Source organism: Athene cunicularia, assembly GCF_003259725.1.
Source record: "Athene cunicularia isolate RWA chromosome 9 unlocalized genomic scaffold, athCun1 chr9_part1, whole genome shotgun sequence".
Classification (NCBI taxonomy): Eukaryota; Metazoa; Chordata; class Aves; order Strigiformes; family Strigidae; genus Athene; species Athene cunicularia.
Window position 1 is genome coordinate 17,043,952 of NW_020799110.1, and position 22,439 is coordinate 17,066,390.

The following is a 22,439-nucleotide window of genomic DNA, read 5'->3' on the forward strand; positions in this document are numbered from 1 at the left end:
GCAGATGTAATGACTGTAAACTTCAGCCATTTAAAATCCAAACTGCAAACAGAATCAAAATTATCTAACTACAATTTCTGAAACAATTTCAACAGAAAATAATAATCAAAACCCTATCTTAAGCAAGAGCATTAAGTAAGCTGACTTTCAGTCATGAATGGTTTTGACCTTTCTGCTGCACATGGAGGTAGCATGAAAATTTCCATCTTGATTTCTCAGTCATCAGGTCAAAGTTTGCTCTAAGACAAAACAGACATTAACATGAAAAGAATGAACAATCAACATTTTTCAGTAGTCTTAAAAACCCACTTAGAATTTCTTTGTACAAACTTTAGTGCAAGTCATGGTGCAAGTACAGACTGACTCATATAGCCAAGTAAACTGCAGCTTCTCCAAACTTTTTTTAACATCCCAGTTTAAGGGATTATTACAGGCACCTAACATTTTGTCTCTGTGCATGACCAGAACTGTTCTGTGGGTGTGCATAAGGGAGATCTCAGAGTCCCAACATCTGCAGACTGCTTCTGGAACAGCCAGTATTAAGTTGCCAAATGAGAAAGCAGTATCATGTTTAATACCTGTGAACTAGGAAAATCTAAATGTTAAGACAAGATTGACTAAATAGCACAAAGCACTCTACTGATTAGTAGCCAAGTATATTGGAAGGTTGCAGCAGCTTTCAAACAAGGCAAAGAATGCAGTCTCATACAACTAAGGTACTACAAAGAAGAAACCTCTCTCTTCGGTATCTCTCTTTACAGGTATGTATCCCAGGGACAAATAAAAACGCTGGAATCCTCTGTTCCAACACCACCCCCACCCCCCCAAAGTGCCTTGGAGTAAGACAATTCTTCCTAAGGACATGTCTACACTCTAGTAGAACACGGTGCCACGTGATAAAAACCAAGCTAGCTCTCAGTGACTGCTTAATGTATCAAAAAGCAATTAGAAATGGCTAGCTGAGCTGCTTCATAAACACACCCAGCTTCTCAGAAGAACTAATCAGTGTGAGCCAAGTGTCAAGCAGATAATATAGTGCATTAAAATCCACTCTAGCTTGTTGGGACTAGCTCAGGTAACACTTCATGGCACTGCATGAAGCCATCTGAATGAACTTAAAGTTAACAGGATGGGTCCACAAGGACAGTAACACATTAACATCAGCTACCTTCCTTAAACTTAACATGGCAAAGAAATTACTTTCAATGTGGTACCTGGTATGATGTGTTTCAGATGTGACTAATATTAATACAACCATATTTTTTAAAGAACTTTTATTTGTCTGCTTCCTTTCTTGGATATATGTAAACATATACAGCACATAGTTTTTATGGTGGTGTATTATTCAAACATAAGATATGAGTCCAAATACAAAATTCTGTGATCCTCTTTGCTTTGAACACAAGAGGTTAGCTTCTTATCCACATAAAAATCCAACACTTTCCAGAATTCCTCTATACTATAAGACTTCTGGAAGCAGAGCATTAAACCCTAGCTCACATATACATAATTTCATAGTAAAGAAAATATATTACCTTTACAAGAAAGAGTTTTGTAAGAATTCCTTCAAAAAAGTAAACATTCATGTAAGCTTCCACTCTAACAACCTCCCAAAATCAACTGTAGTCAAAGACCACTATGGCTACCTGCGCCTTCTGGACATAAGACCATTTTAGAAGAGCACCATCATAACAGTAAAATTGTCAGTCAATCCTTCAGCTGTCATAAATACACTTATTTTGTAATTAAAAATACAAGAATCTCACATTTTTCAATTACAATTTGTCAATGTGAATTATATATAAGCATATAAAGCCATATAGAACCCTCTAGCACAGAAAATCCACAAAGCCCTTACTGTCCATTATAAGCAAAGTCAAATCACATCGTCTCACAAAACATAATATTCCTGATCCCCCCCCCCCAAAAAAAAGTTTAGCTTGGCAAAAATTGTCGTAAAAGGGAAAAAAGAAAGACAAATTTAAAAGTAGAATAAGGAAAACCTGTCTAAAGCAGGCCCTTCTAAACCACATCTGACCAATGACCAGATTCAGTGTATGTTCTCACACAAGGAAGTGTACAGTGTTTCACAGGAATTGTTCAGCATTGCAAACAACAGCACTCACATGCTCCACCTCATTTTTGTTAAATCACAGGTTTTAATAATTCAAATAATTTATTATCCAGATTTTAAAAACTCAAGATACTAAACATTAAAAGTTCACAGGTTAGTTTTAAAATTCTGTTCCCAATCTTAACATGTATAGTAAAATGTTTTTTTTGAGGCACTGCTGAAAAATCCAAGCAGGAGTTGATTGTCTTACACGTAACCATAAACATTCAAGAAATGGTTGGTCTATTTTGAGTTCAAAATTTGAATGTTCCCACAAAAGGGAAGAGTCTTGATGATGTTCTGTATTCTATAAATGTTAGTATACAGTCAATGTTAACATACAAAACTTGGCACTAGAACTGCCTCTTTCAGAGTCATACAGTTTTCACATGCACTGTAACCTACAGTCAAACATAATTTCCAACTGTGCTGGAAATTTTCTATTATTCTATATCTGACTTTTCTATTAAAAATAAACATAGGCTGGATTTTTGTTTTAAAAAGCCTATCTTCTCCCACAACTTGAAAAACAAGTATCAAAAAGGAATAAACAGCAAAAATAGAAGAAATAAACACATTGTGCTAGTTATGAAGCTCTGACACCTGACAGCCACAGTCTGAGGAACATTAAAAAAATTCCTATATACAAATTTTATAGACACACTAAGATTTTAAGAAAATTACTATATTTGTTTTTGCACTTGTTTCCATCACTTCTGCATCTAGCTGCAACTCATGCAAACATATTCAGATGTATTTTTGTGCAATAGTATTTTCTATTTGGTCTGGTAACAGAATTAAGTCAACACTTTTCACCTAAATATCTAAAAGTACACAGTTTTCATTTAAAAGTTATGCCTTAGTTTCTTGGATAAAACATAGCGTATTTAGAAGTTCGAAAGCCAAGCAGGTCTCTCATTTCATTTCGGAATTTTGACAAGTCTTGTCGCAGTTCATTTAGGTTTTCCACAGTTGCTTGATCCGTGCTTTGCATCTTCTGTCTCATGGAAGTCAAGTAACGGTGGACTAAGCAACACATCACCTTTTGGTAATTCTCATCTCTCTTTTGCTTCAGATTTCTCCATTCCTTTAAACAAACATCACACATTTACTATAGAAAAATGATTTTTGTGCCTTAAAGCCTTTATACAGTGACACAGAGAATAAATATGAACAAAATAACAAAGCTATTTTATAGATACATGCTGATGTCCACAAATATACAATGCATGTAAACTGGCAACAAAATTTAAATTACATTATAATCTGCTGTACCAGCAAAATTGAAAATGTTTAATCCACCTGGCTTGGTAATTGTCCTCTGAGCAGTCATCAAGAGTTCCACAATCTTGAATGTTTCTCAGTGCACATTCCATAAAGTCTTTGAATTTAGCTTACTTAATGCTATTTTTGTCAGCAAGAAGATGCAAAATTAGTATGCAAAATTACAGGGTACAATAAAAGATCCCTCCCCCATCAATGAGAAGCTTCAGTGATCCTTTTTGGTTATTTATTTTGACAGTTCTGTAATATGTTTAAAACTCATTACCTTCCTCAAAGAACACTCTAACCTCACCATTTTTGAGATTAGCACATACTTCCTTGAGGTTTCTATGAGTTTTCAATCAATCAAAGCATTTTTTCCAGACTACTTCCAGGGGAATTGGGGGTTGGAGGGAAGGGGGTTGAAAATCCCAAACCTGAAAGTTAACAGAATCTTACTGAAATAGAAATAGGTAACACTTATTTATTTACATGTTGGATGCAACACACATTATTCTAGAGCTCCTATTTATCTTAGTAGCACTCACCACACGACAGGCAGCTTCATGCAGCAATTTGCTGATTAATTTTAGCAAGCAGCACCTTTCCAGCTTCAGGACCTACAGCTTTCCCAATCATATCTTACCTTTAGGCTGTTCTGACGTTTCACTTTGCCACTTGATGTATGAGAGCAGATCCATTTACTGAGACTGTTGAAAAGATAACAGATAGTCTTGGGAGAGGGAATAACATTGAAAGGTGGAGGTAGCGTGCATTTGTCATCAAAGTAGCTAAGCCAAAGCTTGGCACGAGCAAATTTCCATTCCTTATCTTCATGATTCTAAAGCATCAGAAACATTAACAGAGATCAGAAGCAAAAATATTAACAAGGTATTTCATAAGTTTCATTTTCTCATCCCCAGAAAACTGTTATTTAACTACGAAGATATAGTATTTTAAGAAATATTTTGATATACTAATATGAAATAATTTAAATAAAAAACTATCTCTTCAATTCACTATATACTCTAGCGTAAATACAAAATTCAGCTATGCAGGTACAAAACCCCTATCAACTCTGCAAGCATGACACCTTATCAAGAATAGCATTTTGACTTGAACAGCCATTGTATCAAGAAAGTCTTAAATTCCCAGAGGACCAAAGCCTTGCACATGTTCAACATGAAAAGTACCCATTTTATGTTGATCAAAGTAAATAAAAAGTTCATATTTGAAGGAACGATGCCCCTTGTGAGATCAGACAGAGCTCATCCTTGGAGGTCTGTAGATTAGTCTACACATCATAAAGGATTTTGTATAAAATCCAAAGATACAGCTAGCAATTATTGGTAATTAATCAGAAACCACTTACTGCTATCAGCTGAAAACTTTTATGAAGCATTGCCACAAGGAGCTTAGTTAATACTATCACAACCACCACATTGTAGGTACCAACGATAACAGCACCCACAAAAGACTGTAATTCTTCACCATAGCTAAAACGTGTGACAAAGATCGCTACATGTGCCAGGGAGAATATATACCAGAACAGTGCAAAACATGTGCCAATAAACCTACAAAAACAAGGAAAAAAAAAAAAAAGGTGGTTAGGAAAAGCAAACACCAAAATTGGATTTACTTAACTCAAATTCAAGTTCAGTGAAATATTTCACTTTTGGTTAATTACTAGGAATTAAGGACTAGAACAATACAGCTATTTCAAAGATATCGAACTCACGAATGGAATGTGTCATTGCTCTGTTGTTCACAAAAAATACCCGCACAGTCCTTTTCTTCATTTACAGGAAATCCTTTATCATAAAGTTGTGTCAATCCAATTGTGAATGAGAACAAGACAAGAAGAAACATGCCCAGAAATTTTCCAAAATCTTGTAGCATCTGCCCCATTGAAATCTGTGAAATAGATTTATTTTCAATTTTAGTAAAACATGTAGTTATTTGTTTGTATTCTCTCCTTCAGTCTCTAAACAACAAAAAAGGATCTATTTACATTTCAAATGTTTAACTTAAATTTTAGATGCTAATCAGACCTCAGAATCAGCAGGTACCCTTGTACCATTTTTCAGTGAAAAATTCTAGATGTTAAAAAGAAAATGTAAGTAGTTTTCATATAATCTGATAAATTCATATCCTTCAATTAGCCATAAGCAACAGTATATAAATAGTATGTATAAATGTGTAATAGTATAGATAAAAGCAGTAAATGAAATGCATGTGAACACATACCATCATAGAAAGTTAATAACACACTTAATAAGGACACTGAATTAATCAAAACATTTGGAACCATAATTCATCACTAATCAAAAACTAATATACTGAAGCCCATTTGCAGAACACAAAGTAAAGTATAGAAGACATGACACTAAATTCAGATCATCAGTTTCCATTTCAATATATCCTGTATGGAAGTCTGCAACAGTACAAATACAGCATCTTTAAAAAAAACCCCAATGCTCACACATCTTTCCAACACAGAAAAGAGCCTGACTTGCTTTTGTCATACACAGCATAAACTGTTGACATAATTTATTCTTCCTACAAACCTCTTCAGAGAACAATATACTCTTATAAAGAATGTAAATATATAAAACGGGGCTAGGTAAATCTAATCCTCTATATAAATCAGTGTGTGGAAAGCCTAATCCTATATGAATCACAGTCTGTACCAAATCATAGTCCAGAATTGTATCACTGGTCAGGTTTTACAAGTTCACTGGGAGATGAAGTGCCAGCTCCTGCTCCTTCTCATGCTGCTGGAAACTCACTGAGTACACCTGTTGCACAGCAGATGCTCTCTGATTCTCTGCACAGTTTGCCACTGACATGGAGAATCTGCAACTGCAGGCAGAGCTGTGCAGTAATTGTATATTTGGTCAGAGGATGAATGTAATCCCCATCACACTGTTTCATCACATCTAACACTTTAAAGGAAAAAACCCCAACCCAACAACAAAATATTTATCCTTTAACTGAAACATATTTGCAAGCAAGAGAGAGAAAAAGCAGGTGAAATAGGAAGGCACACAAAGCACAAACCATCTAAAACTATTTTGTTCGGAACAGAGTGTAATAACACAGTCCAAATACCAGTTGCTTTCTTCATATAATCATGCTATTGCTTTCTAGAATTTCTAAGCATTTGAAATCTAATGACCTAATGTAGGGGAATATTAGTCTATCTTCTGTCAATAATAAAAAACCATGACACAGACAGCTTACAAATCTATATTAAAATAGGTTTTATTAATTAATAAGTAACTGAATACTTAAAAATAACTTTAATAGCTAAGAGAACACAGTAGTTGCCTTTCCCCCCCACTGCTGGGTTTCCATGCTATATTTGATTACCACCATTTGAACTTTGTGACCTACTTTTAGAAAATACTGTAAGAGTTGTTGCACAAGCTGTACTGGCCAACAGTAATAACATAAGCTTCAGTGTGTCACTGAATGGGGTGACTGTCGACTGTTTTTATTTACTTGGAAAATTTCATAACATAGCCTCTAATAAAAAACTTGTGAAAGGTCTAGTACATAAATAAACATGCACATTAAACAGTGAATCTCTTTAAAATGTGGAGAGATTTCAGTGTTCAATCAATTTGTATAACAAGCCTAATGCTTACTGCAATATCAAGACCTCAGTATTTTTTCAAAGTATGCAAGTACATTTCCATTTTTAAGTGTACAAAACAAAAAAAGAAAAATATTTAACAGAAATTTAGTCACAGCTACAGAGAAAAGGGCAAGAACTAAACCAAACAAAACCTTAAGAGAAGAAACAGGCATCTTCCAATAATATTAAACCGGTTACAAGAACTATGAACATTCTTTTTAAAGCACTTTTTACAAGGATTTTAAAAATACCAATTTAACAAGTGATTCTGTATGAAACAATATTCTAAAAGATAATTATTTATGCAGTAAAATTAAGTACTCTAACTCATTAAAATTAGCTAAACCTTCACACTGCAGGTTTTTAGCTAGATCCTTGACACAAGACCTAGTGATCTGAGCCAAAACAATTTCCTTCAGAACCTCCTTTGGTATACCTCTAGTTGTAGAGAATAGTTAAAAAACCCCACTGCTCCCAAATATTTATTCTGCCTTTATGCTTAATAATTATAATGTTTCTTGCAGGATCCTTTCAGGTCATCTTGCTCTTAAAACTAGTCCTGTTCATCAGAGGAGAGGACAAAGAATTCATTTGACCTATTAGGACAAATTTCATCAGTATAATCAGTGGATGACTATGCTACTTATCCCAAACGTCTTTATTCAACAGACACTTGCAAACTCATTGATGTTGTTGACAACCAGCTGTATTAATTAAATCCTATCACTGTCAGGGGAAAAATAAATAAATGAGAAAAAAAAAAATCATAGGTACAAGAAAGCAGTGACTTGTCTGATCTGATTTGTCATCATAAATCTCCCAGGAAGCAAGGCCAAAGATCCTGGAAGTACACCTATGCAAAGCTTTTTTTCAGTAAGCTATGCTTTTAATAACAGGTGCTTTAGTTTCTAAGGGTTTTCACTGGCAAAGTAACAAAATCAGGCAGTGCTGAGAAGTCAAGCTGAACAAAAAAAACCCTCCAAAAAACACAGAAGAGAAAAAAATGTTGCTAATGGAGTAAGAGGTGACTTCTACTCACAGTTTTTTAATAAGAAGCTTTCTCTCTCATTTTAATTGAAAAAGAATTGAGGGAGGTAATTGCATCCTAAATATGATGTCATAATAGTAGTCCAGGTTCCCTCCCTTATCCCCAGCGGTACTAGACCTTCTGTATAGTGCCATATTGCACCCTTGGGTCCACTCAGTTTATCTGAAGTTTATCACGATAAATAGCACAAAGACTAAGATGAGAGTCTGTGCTTAAAAGAGAGCAACTAACAAAAGACAGTAAATGGCATAAATTCAACAGAAAACTCCATGTCTGCTCTCAAATCAGGAAAAGAAAATTAAATTCTTTGCACAAGCGCAGGCTAAATTCTAACTTTAAGTGACAAATTTTAATGTAGCTTAAGAACTGTTGTGGTGTCTACTGTTCCAGCATCACAACATAAGACTGTTAGTGCTTCCCCCCCACCATCTCCAGATACTGAATTCAATGTATTGCATAATTAAAACGTGGGGGGGGTTTAATCATTAGTACTCACTAGAGGGTTCCAGAAAATTTCAAGTAAAAAGAAACCTGCTCTCTCTTCTTATAACTAGCTACAAATAGATGACTATGTCAATACTCTTGATAGATTCATATTTTTCAAACCAAAATAATTTGCACAATTCAACTCAACGTGCAACTTCAGTAAGGTCACAGACAAACAGAAATGCTTTTGATTACTCTTCCTTGTTACACATCTCATTCATCTATCTTTTAGAGATAAGAAGTTAGGATGATCAACTTTACAGGAACAACCTGATCCTCAGAGTATTCAAACTGCAGACACTTATGCATATGTTAAGCTAACAACAGATGAAAAAAAAAAAAAGACAGTATAGGTACAGTTATCATGGAAAAAGTATTATAAGAAAGTGAACTGCACTAGGTCTTCCATTCTTTCTCTTACCTTTTTCCATCTAAATCAGTATGTTTTACACAAAAGATTAAAAACCACAAACTTTAATGCAATATCACTTCTTTCTACTTTTTACTTTCTGAATTTCTTTAGTTTCTTCTTTTTCTCTTTTCAATAAGATTATAGCAAAATAAGATCAAGTTTAATATTTTCTCAAGCAGTTATGATACTCACCTGGAGTGGTCCCAGAATAGAGCTGGTTGTGTACATGAAGAAGAGACGCAGATAACTAAGAACATTAGCAAAAGCAAAAAGACCTTCTGCGACTAGGGTAGGATGGAATGCATCCCAGTCCTTCCTTTCAGCATAATCATGAAACTGCAAACATGCAATATAAAAATGACAGAGATCACTGACATTACAAATACAGAAATGCACCCGTGCACCTCTTCCTACTTCTGCCTCCACAAGCAATAGCATAAAAGAAATTCACACATAAAATTCACAGATGGCTTACCTCTGTCAGACATCTCACTCTTTTTAGACAAAGGCATTTAAAAAGCCATTCCAGAGGGAGCCAGAAATCAGATTATTTAAATTTAACATGTAACTCTGCCACTCACTTGCTCAGCAAGCCATTTATTCCTCTGTTCTGCTTTTCCTTCTACTCTGTTTTGCATGGTTTGTTGAAACAGGGCCACGTGTACTTTATAATCATGTGCATTGTCTAGTGTAATAGGCCTCAGTCAAAAACAACATTAAAATGCCACAAGGAAAACTAATGTACACATGCTGTTGCAATGTGGTGACAGCTTGTCTTAACAGGTTTTATAAAGATTTCAAAAGACTTCGGACCTGGGGTTCCTTCAATGGATTTTATGAATGACTACAGAGAATAGAAGTCACAAGTAAACTGTAGGTGTAAACACACCCTTAAAGTACATCCACTAGGTACTATTCAACTATTTACAGAATATCCACAGATCCCTAACTTTTGGCTTGACTGAAAACATGCAGCATTTACATTACCAGCTTCTGCTGTCTCAAAATGGACATTCAAAAATGAAAGAACTCAAAGCTGCTTTAAAATAACTTGCACCTATAACATGGACTTAAGAGGCAAACCAAACATTTTTATTTGGTTTTCTAAATAATTTATAAAATATTAAAATAAATTTTGCCATATAAAAGTGGCAAAAAAAAGCCATTACGTGCCTGTTCCATAGGACAGGAGTCCCGCATCTTCAAAATAATCACTGCTTATATATAGCAGCACAGGGCTCGTCTCAGCAAAGGAGCTACTACTACAGACATGTGCTGGTTGCAAAGTAAATGGTTGGGAAGGCAGCCCAACATGGCATTCTCTCTCTGTTTTTTCCAAGAAATGATGCTTTCCTTTCCAAATGATTACCAGCCTCTGAATCAATGCAACGATAGGGAAATGGGCCAAACACCAAATTGGGAAGAACTGAATCAGTTTATTTTCCTCCCAACTGCCAGACAGCTGTCAACTCATAGTTTGCAATACAAAATAATGGTGCTACTGCATTGGCTTGAATTTTGCTAAAATATTCATATTCAATTGGTCTGGCAGCTTGCCCTATGCTGTGCAGCTAATAACACATGCAACAGAATGGGAATGATCATTTTCAAAACTTACATCTTCAATCAAACCCAGATGGTTTTTCACAGAGAAAAGACATGGTCTTGGGGCTTTTTTCCTTACTACCAAAAAAAAAAAAATTCAAACCAACAGAAACCCCACCAAGCACAAAACAATTTAAAAATCCCACAACCACTTATGACATTTGACCATATGTAATCAAAAGCTAAATAAAACTTTCTGTTAAAAAAAAGCATTAGGTAATCTAAACACAGATTACCATCAGCTTTCTGCATATTACTGATCCATGGAATCAGGTGAGCTCAAATGCCAAGGCAGATGAGATATATGGGGAGATTTCCCCAAATTAAAATCAAGCCATTTAGAAGACCAGTCAGTTCTTACAAGGAAGACAGTAGCTCTGTCTGGGGTCTTTGAGAACTTGGACATGTTTTGATGTGTTTTCTAACTCCCATTTACCTCACCAACTTCTTTCAATCCCAAAAATCACCAAGGCCAAAGATCTCGACAACTACATGGCATATACCACACAGAATATTTAACTTGGAAGCCTAAACTGTATTCACACAGTAGGTTAATACAAATGTCATACACTTAACTACAACATACTACTACTAACATACCACATGTAACATATCTTTACATATTTTGCAGCAATGTACTAGAATTATATTTGCCCAGTCAGTCCCAGGGGAGCTTTGGATCCATGAAATGGGTGCTCACCTTGTTATGGGCAACTACTTTGAGAGCAAAAGTTGCCAAATACAGGGAATTCATGACAAAACTAAGCTGATTACGGGACTCTTCTAAAAAGTCTTCTAAACCATCATACCAGAGTCTTTTAACATCTGACCACACCATTCCTGCAGGAAAAAAGAGAACCAACACCACCAGGGAAGTCAAGTCATTGCACTGAATATTCTTTTATAACTATTGCACTTCTGACTGGCTTTTGCAAATGTTATTTTAGCAAAGAAAAAGAGGTGGAGTAATCAAGCAAATTTACTAAAAGCATTGCATTGGATTACAAGCATTAATCATAAGGTAACAAGATGTTTAACCTTTTCAAGCCTACTTTCCAACTAAGAAACACATTCTCCAATAATAAGGGCACAAGAGGAAATGAATAAGAAAAAAATTAGACGAGAAAAGTCCAATTTAAATAAAGGTAGAAGGCTAGAATACAAATGCTTTTTCTGAATGAAAAGTAGTCACCTTTTTCCAAAAGCACCATAGAAAGCATTACACACTGCTATATAAAGTATCAAGTACTTTTTGGAAGTGCATAGGTATTTTAACATGTTTTTTAGGAATAATCAGCTCAGTAACTGTTACTGAAAAGATCCAAAAAGTGGAAACTCTTCCTACCCTAATTGATATTAAATAACATCAGCAGAGAAAACAGACCACGACTTAAGACTGCAAAGACCAGATGTTTAACTTAGAGCAACATACATATAAGTATTCAGGATCTTTACAGCAAAATGAATTTTACCATTGTTAGCCATGTCTGGCTGTACAGACAAATACAGTCGCTAAGAATTTAACTAACCAAATGTCTCTTAAAGACTTGACATTTTTATAGAAACTTGAAAGGATCATTAGATGAAATATATTACACCAAATTTGTTAGAGAATCAGTGAAAGGAGTTGGAAAAGTAAAAAAATGCTAGAATTGATGTTACTTACTCACACAAGAATTTGAGTTCTGTTACTTTGTTTTGCGGTAGAAACTTGTATGATTTAGGTTCAATAACTTGGAAAAGAGAATTACTGTGTTCATGATTTTCAAAGTTCATGTAGTAGAACACAAAACTAGCTGCTAACTTAAAGTGTCTGAAATTCTGCAGCTGCCCTTCTGACACTGATTCTTAGAAATTATTTTAATGGGACTATGGGAGACTATAATGCAGATAAATCCTTGTTACTTGGTTCTTTTTATTCCAGTTGATTTGGTATTTTGAAAATGTGTGACATTCTTTTCAACTTACTGAATATTTCTAAGGAAACAGTGCAATATGTGATTAAAAAATAGGCATTTAAGCTATAAATGCAAATACTACTTAAAAAAAAAATCTTAAAATTCAATAATGTGAAATATCAAATAATCTGATTTTAATGATTTATATTATTTATAGGCCATTTTTCAATCCTATCTGAAATCCACATGTTAAAAATACTACATGCAGGAAATAAAATGTTTCTAGGGTCTTTTATTAAAATTTCCAAGACCGCCTAATGACACACTTTCTGTCTACATTAGATTTGATAGAACAATCAGATACTGAATCTCAAAACAAATGAGGAATCTGTAACACTGACTTGTACTCTACATTCAAAGCTTTCAGGTTTTATTTAAGACCTGCATGCATTTGTATGTGGGGTACTGGGTATCTCCAAAACCTGCATGAACTACTCAACAGCTTTAATATAGCTAAACAATGAAAGGAATCACCATTACAAAAAAAAAAACCAAACCACCCCACCCTAAAATACCAAATAAACCACCCACGACTACTTAGAAAAAAACTGCGGTGTTTTCAACTATAACATTGCTTTTTAAACGTCCAGTCAGCTAAATGATACATATCTAATTACCCTACATTACGGTATAAGTTGCCATGAATTTATCAAACCAATTTTTATGTACAAACAAACATGGAGCAACCAGCCAAAAGCATGTTAAAATGTTTTATGAATTTTCAACCAAAACAAAAGTTCATGAGTACTCAAAAATTATACCTGTGCTCCCTCTACTGCATCAACCAGAATTAACATGTGTCCTTTCAAGTACAGTTATGATAACTGGTGACAATGACATACAGAAACTTAAAATAGGGCAAAATAATACTTGTTTCTGTGTTTTAAAACATGGATGCAGTAAATGCACACCTTCAATTTATTAGGCTAAGATGGAGTATGCACAAACTAACACAGCATATACTTTTTTCATTAAACAATATGCCAACCCTGCAGTAAGCCCAAATCCCATTATTAATTACTTTTCAAATCAAGCATTACAGAATTGGTCATGAAAGACTGAGTTGTTACTTACTGTTGATGGCAATTTTGTACATATTCAAAGTCCTCTCCCTGAGCTGAGCAGAATGCTATAAAACATTTCTCATTTACAACTACCAAAGAGATATTGCAGAAGACTGAATTTTGGCAATTGTTTAAAGTTGGATTAGTCCAACAAAAATGTTGAGACTCGTCCTGTTCTATCTTTTTCGAACATATTAAAATAAAAATTAAAACAGTGCAGGAATTGATTTTATGATCATAACTGCATGTTCACTCCAACTATTTACAATCCAGAAAAATTATAATTAACTTGCATACAATGCACAAATACTTTTAATCTCTTCTATAATTACATAAAGATCTTAGCTAGATTTTCAAAGAAACAATAACTTTACTAGTAATATTCAGATTCTAGTATAATTCCATACACAGACACACAAGCAATTAAGAAGCTCGTATCATTCCCACTACATTTTTATAGAATTCACAGAATATCTCAAGTTAGAAGGGACCCACATGGATGATCAAGTGAAGCTACTGACTTCACACACAGCAACCTAAAAGTTAAACCATGTATCTAAGGGTGTTGTCCAAACACTTGTAAAAAAAGAGCTGGAAGAAATTCAGTGTTTCATGGATTGCTGGCTGATAAAAAACCAAAACAAGTTTGATTAGACCACCTATATACTAAATAATACTACCTATTCATTAAAAAATATTGGAAAAAATCAAAACTGATGTCTGAATTAGTTTTATTCATCAACTTGGGAAACCAGTCATCACCAATATCATTTCCATCAAGGAAAACCAGTTGATGACAGGCTCTTATCTGTTACAAAACTATTAAACTGAGGAACACACACTTCCTTTGCCTTAGGATTTATTTTTTTTAAGATCAGAATTTTAAAATGTCCAGGAAGGGACACAGCTGTTACATTAATTTGTTAGTGCGCAACTGAATTTCACTTGCATCACTCTGAATGCTACCAGTCCTTCTGTAGAAAAATTCATATTCCTCCTCTGTTAGATCCTACAACATTCTGTTTCTGATACTTCCCTTTCTGTGATAAGTACAGATTGTTCTAACGCTTCACATCCCTTCCTCAAAACCTGTTTGTTTTTTTTTCTGCTGAGTAAACTTTAGTCAAGCAATGAGTAACACGCTAATTTCATAAGACAACAGTAGAAATCATTTTTGTGTGATCAACATCAGCAAGTGTCATCCCATCTACTCAAATCATACCTACCAATTAGCCATATTATCAGAAGATAGTCTATTCTCTCAAGGGCTGGTCCCATTGTATTCTTCTTATTCTCATTGTAGACAAGGGAGTACAAATTAAGTAATAACAGAAATGTGAAATATGAAGCTCCATGAATAATAAACTTCATAAAAGGAGTATGAATTATTCGACCTACTCGAGATTTAGGTGCTAACAAGTAACACAGGGACAGAAGTGGCCAGAAAATGCCAACCATCAAAACAGTCAAAATTTTCTTGCACGTGTGCTTGCGTCGATAGCCTGCCATCTGCCCAAACCATACAGTGTTTAGAAACTGCTGGCAGTTAGACTGAGCAACAAACTAGGGGGGAGAAAAAAGAAACAAACACAAAATCAGTCTCAGATTTCTTAATACAGATTACTAATTTACATTACTAAAATTCATTTTCAGGCTATGTGTAGTTACCAGTGAACAGAAAAAGTTGAAATAATTATAAGAGAACAAAAGTGTTATGGACCCATTAAAATTATAAACATCCATCATTTTAATTGCCTCCTAAAACAAGCAACTAAACACAAATTACACATACTAGACTTCTAAAGATTTTCAGGTCAAGAATGAGTTTTAATTTCTAATTATTTAGAAATCTAGCATGTAAGTAGCATCATACCTTAGACAGCTTCATTGTCTGTTATTACAAAACACAGTGATCTTATCTGAAGACTAAGATACTGTTATTGCAAAATGCTGTCCACACTGTAAAACACACCATGTAAAATGACAACTAAAGTAGCCAAGCAGTTTTATACCTATCAGTTCTTAAAATCATTATGGCTCTATTCAGCATAGTTAATTTTAAATCAGAGTAACCTATGTTCTAGCAGTCTTTATTTTGGTCTGAAGTTTATTTAGATTACGCAAATGTAGTTTTAAATCTCAGGTACATATTTGCATGGAGTTACAAAAGAATATTTTTCACTAGACGACACTTTGTCATTTAATTAAAAAAAAACAAACAACACCAAACAGGAAAAAGAACCTTGATATTATCATCACATTTTAGAAATCATCACAGAAAACTGTCTCTATAATAAACTTGCCAGGAATAAATCATATTCTGCAAAGGTACTTTCCTCATATCACACAAAAAATTTTGTTATTCTCCAACCACTGTGGAAAAAACAAGCTATGCTCAAAACCAGAAGAACATCTGAAATACTTTAGTATGATTGTTTAACACATAACTAGAAATGTGTAATGCTGGTTCTAGGACATTCCATAACTATGCCTTATGACTTCTAAACACTATGTATTTGAACAGTTTCACAAACAGTTTAAGCCTTGATACGTAGACTGGACAGAATTATAATGTCTTTATAATTATATAATAATTATAAATACATTATAGAATTATAATGTATTTATAATAAAATGCTACCTGAAAATGAATTTTGCATGGAAAGGAAACTTTCTCTGACCCTGGTCCTTGTACTAGAATCCCACAAATACCATTTGCCTAAGGGATAAAGACAATAATGACCTACTCATTGAAGTAAGTTCCATACTGGAATGATGGCATGAAAGGGCCCTACTATTCTGGAATAGGGATGCTATTCAGTTATACCAGCACAGGTCTAATGTAATTCTGAACAGCACAGACAAGGCCTGAGCCAACGCTGAACAGCTAATGACAAGTGAGAAGACAATGAATCATGCATGGCACCTAGGGATCCATGCTTCCCTAAGCAAGGATTTAATGAGGATCTGAACAAATTAATCCCCCTACCAGAGCTGCTCATAAAAGAGCAGTAGTCTATACTCCCAATACAGAAAACACTAATCCACAGTAAACACTGAAGAAATACTTGGTATCTTGCAACATCGTTTCCATTTCACATGCAGCTGTTCTGTGTATTACCATCTCTTCTATAACTCTTGCAAATTTATTTCTACTTCTATGCCTAGAGGCAGAACAATAAATTAAATGAATAAATAGTAAGATATGATATGGAAAGCCCATCAAATTACTGCAAAGACAAACCTCTTTTTGATTATACTTAATTGCAAGTTTCAAGCGACTTAAGTTCATCCTCTCTTCCAACAAGCCTCTCTTGTCTACGTGTTCATCACTAGATGTGTGATTCAGAATAACTTCCAGCTCCCGTGAATTCCGAGCTTGTGCAAGCAAATCTTTAGCAAAGGTTTTGCACTGTTGAGCTAGCTCCTCATAATCATTTCTGAAAGACACAGAAAAAGTAAACACTATTACACTGCTCACATACTCTCCATTAAATCACTGACTATCCATTCTTGGTTGGGATTGTATGTTATGCTAAGACAACATTTTAAAAAACACCCAACAGTCATATGTCAAGATCCAAGCACTCTGAAGACAACTCTGAGTAGTTTTCTCCATGCAACATGTCAATTACACTTCGCTTCAACTCCACTAGATAGAAAAAAATTGAGAAACAGGCTTACAGTATAGAAATTCTTGTAAGTTCCATATAAAGAGTTAAAGCTTTGAACTATTTTCAGGAGAAAGTGTAGTAGTCACAAAATATGACACTTGCAACTCATCATTTGGACCTTTCACCCAGAGGGGAAGCTGGTTTGGGTTTTGTTTTATTCCTGTCATCTGAAAATTAAAGTCTGTTCACTGAACACTATTTTATTAATATAATAAACACAAGAAAATACATTATTCGGTTGTCTCACCTGGCACACAGTCTGTTTTAGTGCCAAGCAGTATCACAAAAAAGCAACAGTTGAACTCTTATTAAGAAAGACAAATAGCTACAAAAACAGAGAATTCATATGTTATTTAGTAAAGTAGAATTTTACTCCATGCAAACAACTGCTTTCATGTTCTCATAAAAGATACATGCTTTTGTGCTGGTAAGTTTCAAAATGGTAGAAACCTGCATAGTTTAACCATAAAATTATATCGAGAATTTGTTCATTAAATAAGGCATTTTCTGCATGAAATCTTTTACACATATATGCATTATATATATATATATATATATATACACACATATATACACATACATATATACACATACACACACACACACACACACAGGCACACACGCTGTTCAGAGCCTTAAAATATAATAAGCAAAATAAAGAAACAATACCCAAAACAATTCCTAACATGAAGGTCAGTATAAACAAGGTGTTGCATACTTCTACTCTGATGTAAGGAGAAAAAAAAGTTCAGAGTACTGAGAAATTGATATGATTAACAGGTGTATGATCTTGAAATAAGTCATCATTTAGTATAATTTCTCTTTATTTTTCCAGAGTACAGCTGAAATTTTAACAGTTGGTGCAACTATACACATCGAACTATCAAGATCTAAAAGGATTTCAAGTAATTAAACTGTCAAAATGAGTGCTAATGAGACATGATATTATAACTTGTTATTATGTCTAATTATCAGTTTAAACATTCCAATTACAAAAAAAATAGAAATAAACCAAAATAAACCTTTTCTAATGCATACAGATTTCTATACATGTAAGTTCATAATAGTATTAAAGTTGGTTTGTGTTTTCAATTCCCACCTGAATTCAACCTCAACAAGGCTTAATTCTTTCAAGTCTGCACTAAGTTCAAAAGCTCGCAGGATCGGATCCTCCTCTGTCAACATGATTAAAGCAGGACTGGCCAAACACCGATAAATGTCAAGACGAAACCTGTGACAAAAGAATAGCAAGCAAAGTGAAGATGTTTCATTTGATTAGCAGTTTCAAATCACAATCTATTCCAAAAGTCTGCATAAAACACTCATCTGAAAGACAAAACACCTGGGTTTCTTAAAACTACATGCATTAAATATGATGTGTCATGGAAGACATTGTCCTTCACATACTTCGAATCCCTATTATTCTTAGTATCAAAAATTGGCCAAACTGCTTCCCTCTTCTTTTCCTCACTACTTCAACTGTTATCAGCACATCAGCAGAAGGCCATCACTTAAGGTAACCGTATTGGTAAAATTTTAACATTTTAAGTGTTACACAGGAGCGTTCTTCAAGTGGAAATAAGAGAGAGAAGTAAAGCATTTAAGGCAGTCTTGTATTTTAACAAACGAAATTAAGAACAGTGGGGAGCTTTAATGTGCAATACAAAAAAAAAAAAAAAAGTCAGGGAAAGCATCTGAAGGCATGTTTTCCTCTTGTAAAACTAGAGACTCATGAACACGGAAAGAAAGTTTCAACTAGAACAGATAACAGACTAGGAGCTGTTACCTCACATTTCCATTGTTTGTTTGCTTGGGATACCCTGACACCTTTTCTCATACTGAAGTCAATGACATGGGGCATCAGATGGATGTTGCCATTACAGGTGCCAGAATGTGGCCTGTAGTAGCTGAATACCAGTAACAATTACCCTTTCACCTCCCTTAGTTTTCAGTATGGATACATACAGAAGCAATTATGCAATAATTGTATATTGCAACTGCGGTCCACTTATCTTTGAGCTCTGATTTTTCATGACAACTCTCAGAAATTGTATTCAACCCTCAAATATAGTCAAGTTAACCAGGCAAAATATTGTTAAGATTGGTAAATCTCTCTCCTCATTTGAGCCTTTATTAAAATGCTTTCTACTTTCAAAAATACTTGAGAAAAAAGAAGAAAAAAAATTGTCTTAAGATTGCATTCATCAATCCATGCTACATAAATACTTTTAGGAACAGGATACAGAATCATTCACCTCCTTATTCTTGCCCAAAAACCCCTAAGTATTAACTTAAGAAAACTTTTATTTGTATTGTTCCTATGGTCCCAACCCAAAGATAGCTAGAATGTTTGTGACACAACTGGTAGAAAGGAAAGGTGCTTAGCTTAATATGCACAGTGTCTAAGAGTATAAAAACAAAATGAAAAAAAAAGCCACTGCCTTCCACCAGCCTTTTCAAGCACTACCCATCCCTGAGAACTACCATCTCCCACAATAAAGGCTACCGTATAATTCAAGGAATCCACTCCTAAAGCTCACCTTAAAGAGAAAAAGAAAATAAAATTAATTTGACCAAAGCAATACTGAGAATTAAGACAAGATTTGGTTTATTATTGTCTATGACTGCTAAGTCTTACCTGGAATGTCGTAGACTATCTTTTTTGTTCTTTGCAGTACACAGTGTGCATTCACAGCCTACAGCATGAGGCTTGGGTAATGATATGTCTTGCTTTAACAGCATGGTGAGAATTTCGTAGTTGTTACGATGAGCAGCTAAAATGACAGGTGCCACATCCATGGTCGTTGAGTACTCTGGGTTCTGAATGCGTTCCATTAGTTTCTGGAATGAAATGTAGGAAGTATCTAAATTTATTACTACAGCATTTACATATAAGGGGTTTTTCGCCTGTTCAACAATGAATCTCTCCTTCAAAATATCTTCCTACGTTTTATAACATGAAAATAAGGAAAAATTTGTAACAACATTCAAACACGTCTCAGATAAATACTGGAAAAAGAAAAACGGACACCGAAATGTTTCTCGTCAGTGCCTACCTCCTCCAATATTCATGAATGATATTAAAATATGTATTTTCCTCTAGTTTGAGAAAAAAATTACATTTACTAGCTAAATGCAGGAAAAATACTCTGATTGTATCATACTCTGTTACACAATACCTTATTTTTTCCCCTCCCTCCACCCCTACTTGTGAACTTTTAAAACTTCTTTGATACTTGACCATTGCCAAGATAAGTTTCAACTCATTAATTTCATGGTGAAGATTTGATCTTTATAGATTTGCTCAAAAAATATACTAAGCTTCATACATAAATATACCCACTATAGGTCAAGGTTGTTAACTACCTAGCAGTAGTCTACAAGAGAAGATTTAACAACTCTTGTTTTTTTCTCTTCTGGACTAACTAGGCATCTGTTAGCATTTGGCATGGATAAATCACTCGATTCCTTAGGCAGTAGAATAATGCATTCTATCCTTTAAGACAAAAGAGGCTATGAAAATAATCTCTAATGTCCAAATTCTATCACCTTAGAGATGTAGAATTTAATTTAAAAATGTTTTAAATATGATGGTTACCCAAACGCAATAGCACAGCCCCCCACTCCCCAACCAAAAATCAAGAGGTAACAACACTCAACTACAATGGTTGGTCTGGAGGATCTTTTTGGTCGGTGATTAAGTAGAATGTCAACAGCCCCCACCACTTCTGAGTCAATAGCTACCAAAAGTGCATCCGATGACTAAAGAAAGAAAATAAGTCGTGTGAAGACAGCAGTAACTTAAACAGCATAGAGTCAACCTGAAGCCAAACTGCATTTTTAAATTTAATTTTATTTTTAAAGCACTAGAACCATGTTCTGTATTATCACCACGCATATGAGCAGAATAAAAATTCAGGCTGTCATTCCAGGAGTTAGCATAACATTACTGACAATTCGTTTCATTGCACAAACAGCAGAAGAACCAATTGCAGAAATTAATTTTCAGTAAAGATGATGCAGGATACCTGCAAAAATCAAGTTCTAAGAGACCATTTACCAGGTTATTAAAAATGTTAAAAGCAAGTGTCTGTGTAATAAAACTTAGGCATATACTTCAGCCCCACATTCATAGTTCTGTGGTAAAGCTAGGAATGCAAGGGATTTTATTCTGGGCTGGTAACTACTTCTGCAACTTCTCTTAAATTGAGCTACACAGCTTTTCTTTTTCCCTACAGTTGATATTACTCTTTTCTATTTACTTGACAAAATTCAAATTTTTTCTTTAAAAATAAAAGACAGATTTTATTACCACCACTAAAAGGGAGATCAAGTGAGAGAAAAGCTTACTGTTTTTTTCCCATCCAATATCAAACCTAACAAAAGATACTACTTTTCCCTGTGTTACATACTTAAGCCATCATAGCTACAACTCTCCCAGCAGCAGCAGAGATGATGTATTCAATTAATGAAATATTGTTGGTATGAAACTGTTTCTGCCATCAAGCACAGATCAAGTTTAACAAGAAAGCACTGCAGAAACACATTCTTGCCTTAATTTAAAATCATCTAATATAATGCGCATTTATCTAACTGTACTAGCATTTTTAAAGTTGTTATACTCCACAGCCAAAGCCATCTTTGCATTCTAAACTTTTTAATATAATGCACTGCCTGTATGCTATTTATTTTGCTTGAAGATAATGTATGTTATCTCTACAACAGGAATAACTTTTAAAACAACATTCAGACTTAATAATATCACTGAAAATGTTACTACACATTTACCATGTTAATAAAATTCCACTAAAAATGTAAATTAGTGAAAACACTTTCACAATTACTAAATGGAAAAAGAACTGAACTGCCAATAAAGACAGATTCTATTTCCTTCCAAATTCTGACAGATTAACAGAGATGATATATGAAGAGTAGAATACACAGATCAATGACTACACTGAAAATTTTCAATAACTTATGTGTTGTATACCTGGCAACCATAATCCAAAAGAAGCTGTAGTATGTCCAAGTTTTCATTTTCAATGGTTATGGTGACAGCATTTCGTCCAAGCACATCCACACAATTTATGTTCATTTCGCCCGAGCTGTTTTCCTCTAAGAGTTTCTTAACCATGTAATAGTCACCTGCACAATAAAGTATGAATGTCACTTAATA

General features: G+C 34.4%; 2 protein-coding genes across 3 annotated transcripts in view; both read right to left on the reverse strand.

Moving 5' to 3' along the window:
• Window positions 1-1,265: 1,265 nt before the first annotated feature.
• TRPC1 (transient receptor potential cation channel subfamily C member 1) lies at window positions 1,266-22,404 on the reverse strand. 2 transcript variants are annotated; one of them, XR_003399042.1, is made up of 12 exons: window positions 22,254-22,404; window positions 20,924-21,025; window positions 19,902-20,104; window positions 18,363-18,494; window positions 16,834-17,029; window positions 14,816-15,152; window positions 11,268-11,407; window positions 9,155-9,298; window positions 5,115-5,290; window positions 4,749-4,950; window positions 4,023-4,086; window positions 1,266-3,200 (listed from the first exon to the last, which is right to left on the reverse strand). XR_003399042.1 is itself a non-coding variant. In XM_026855188.1 (12 exons), the coding sequence occupies exons 1-12, from the start codon at window positions 22,395-22,397 to the stop codon at window positions 2,973-2,975; spliced, it is 2,199 nt and encodes a 732-aa protein (XP_026710989.1). In that variant the 5' UTR covers window positions 22,398-22,404; the 3' UTR covers window positions 1,266-2,972. The 2 variants fall into 2 exon arrangements, 1 of the variants encoding a protein (XP_026710989.1); XM_026855188.1 differs by having other exon boundaries at window positions 4,023-4,217.
• The window catches only part of PLS1 (plastin 1), a 56,592-nt gene continuing 52,449 nt past the window's right edge, over window positions 18,297-22,439 (reverse strand). The window contains exon 15 of the mRNA XM_026855198.1: window positions 18,297-18,307. The gene's annotated coding sequence lies outside the window, so the exon portion shown is untranslated. The remainder of the gene's footprint in view (window positions 18,308-22,439) is intronic.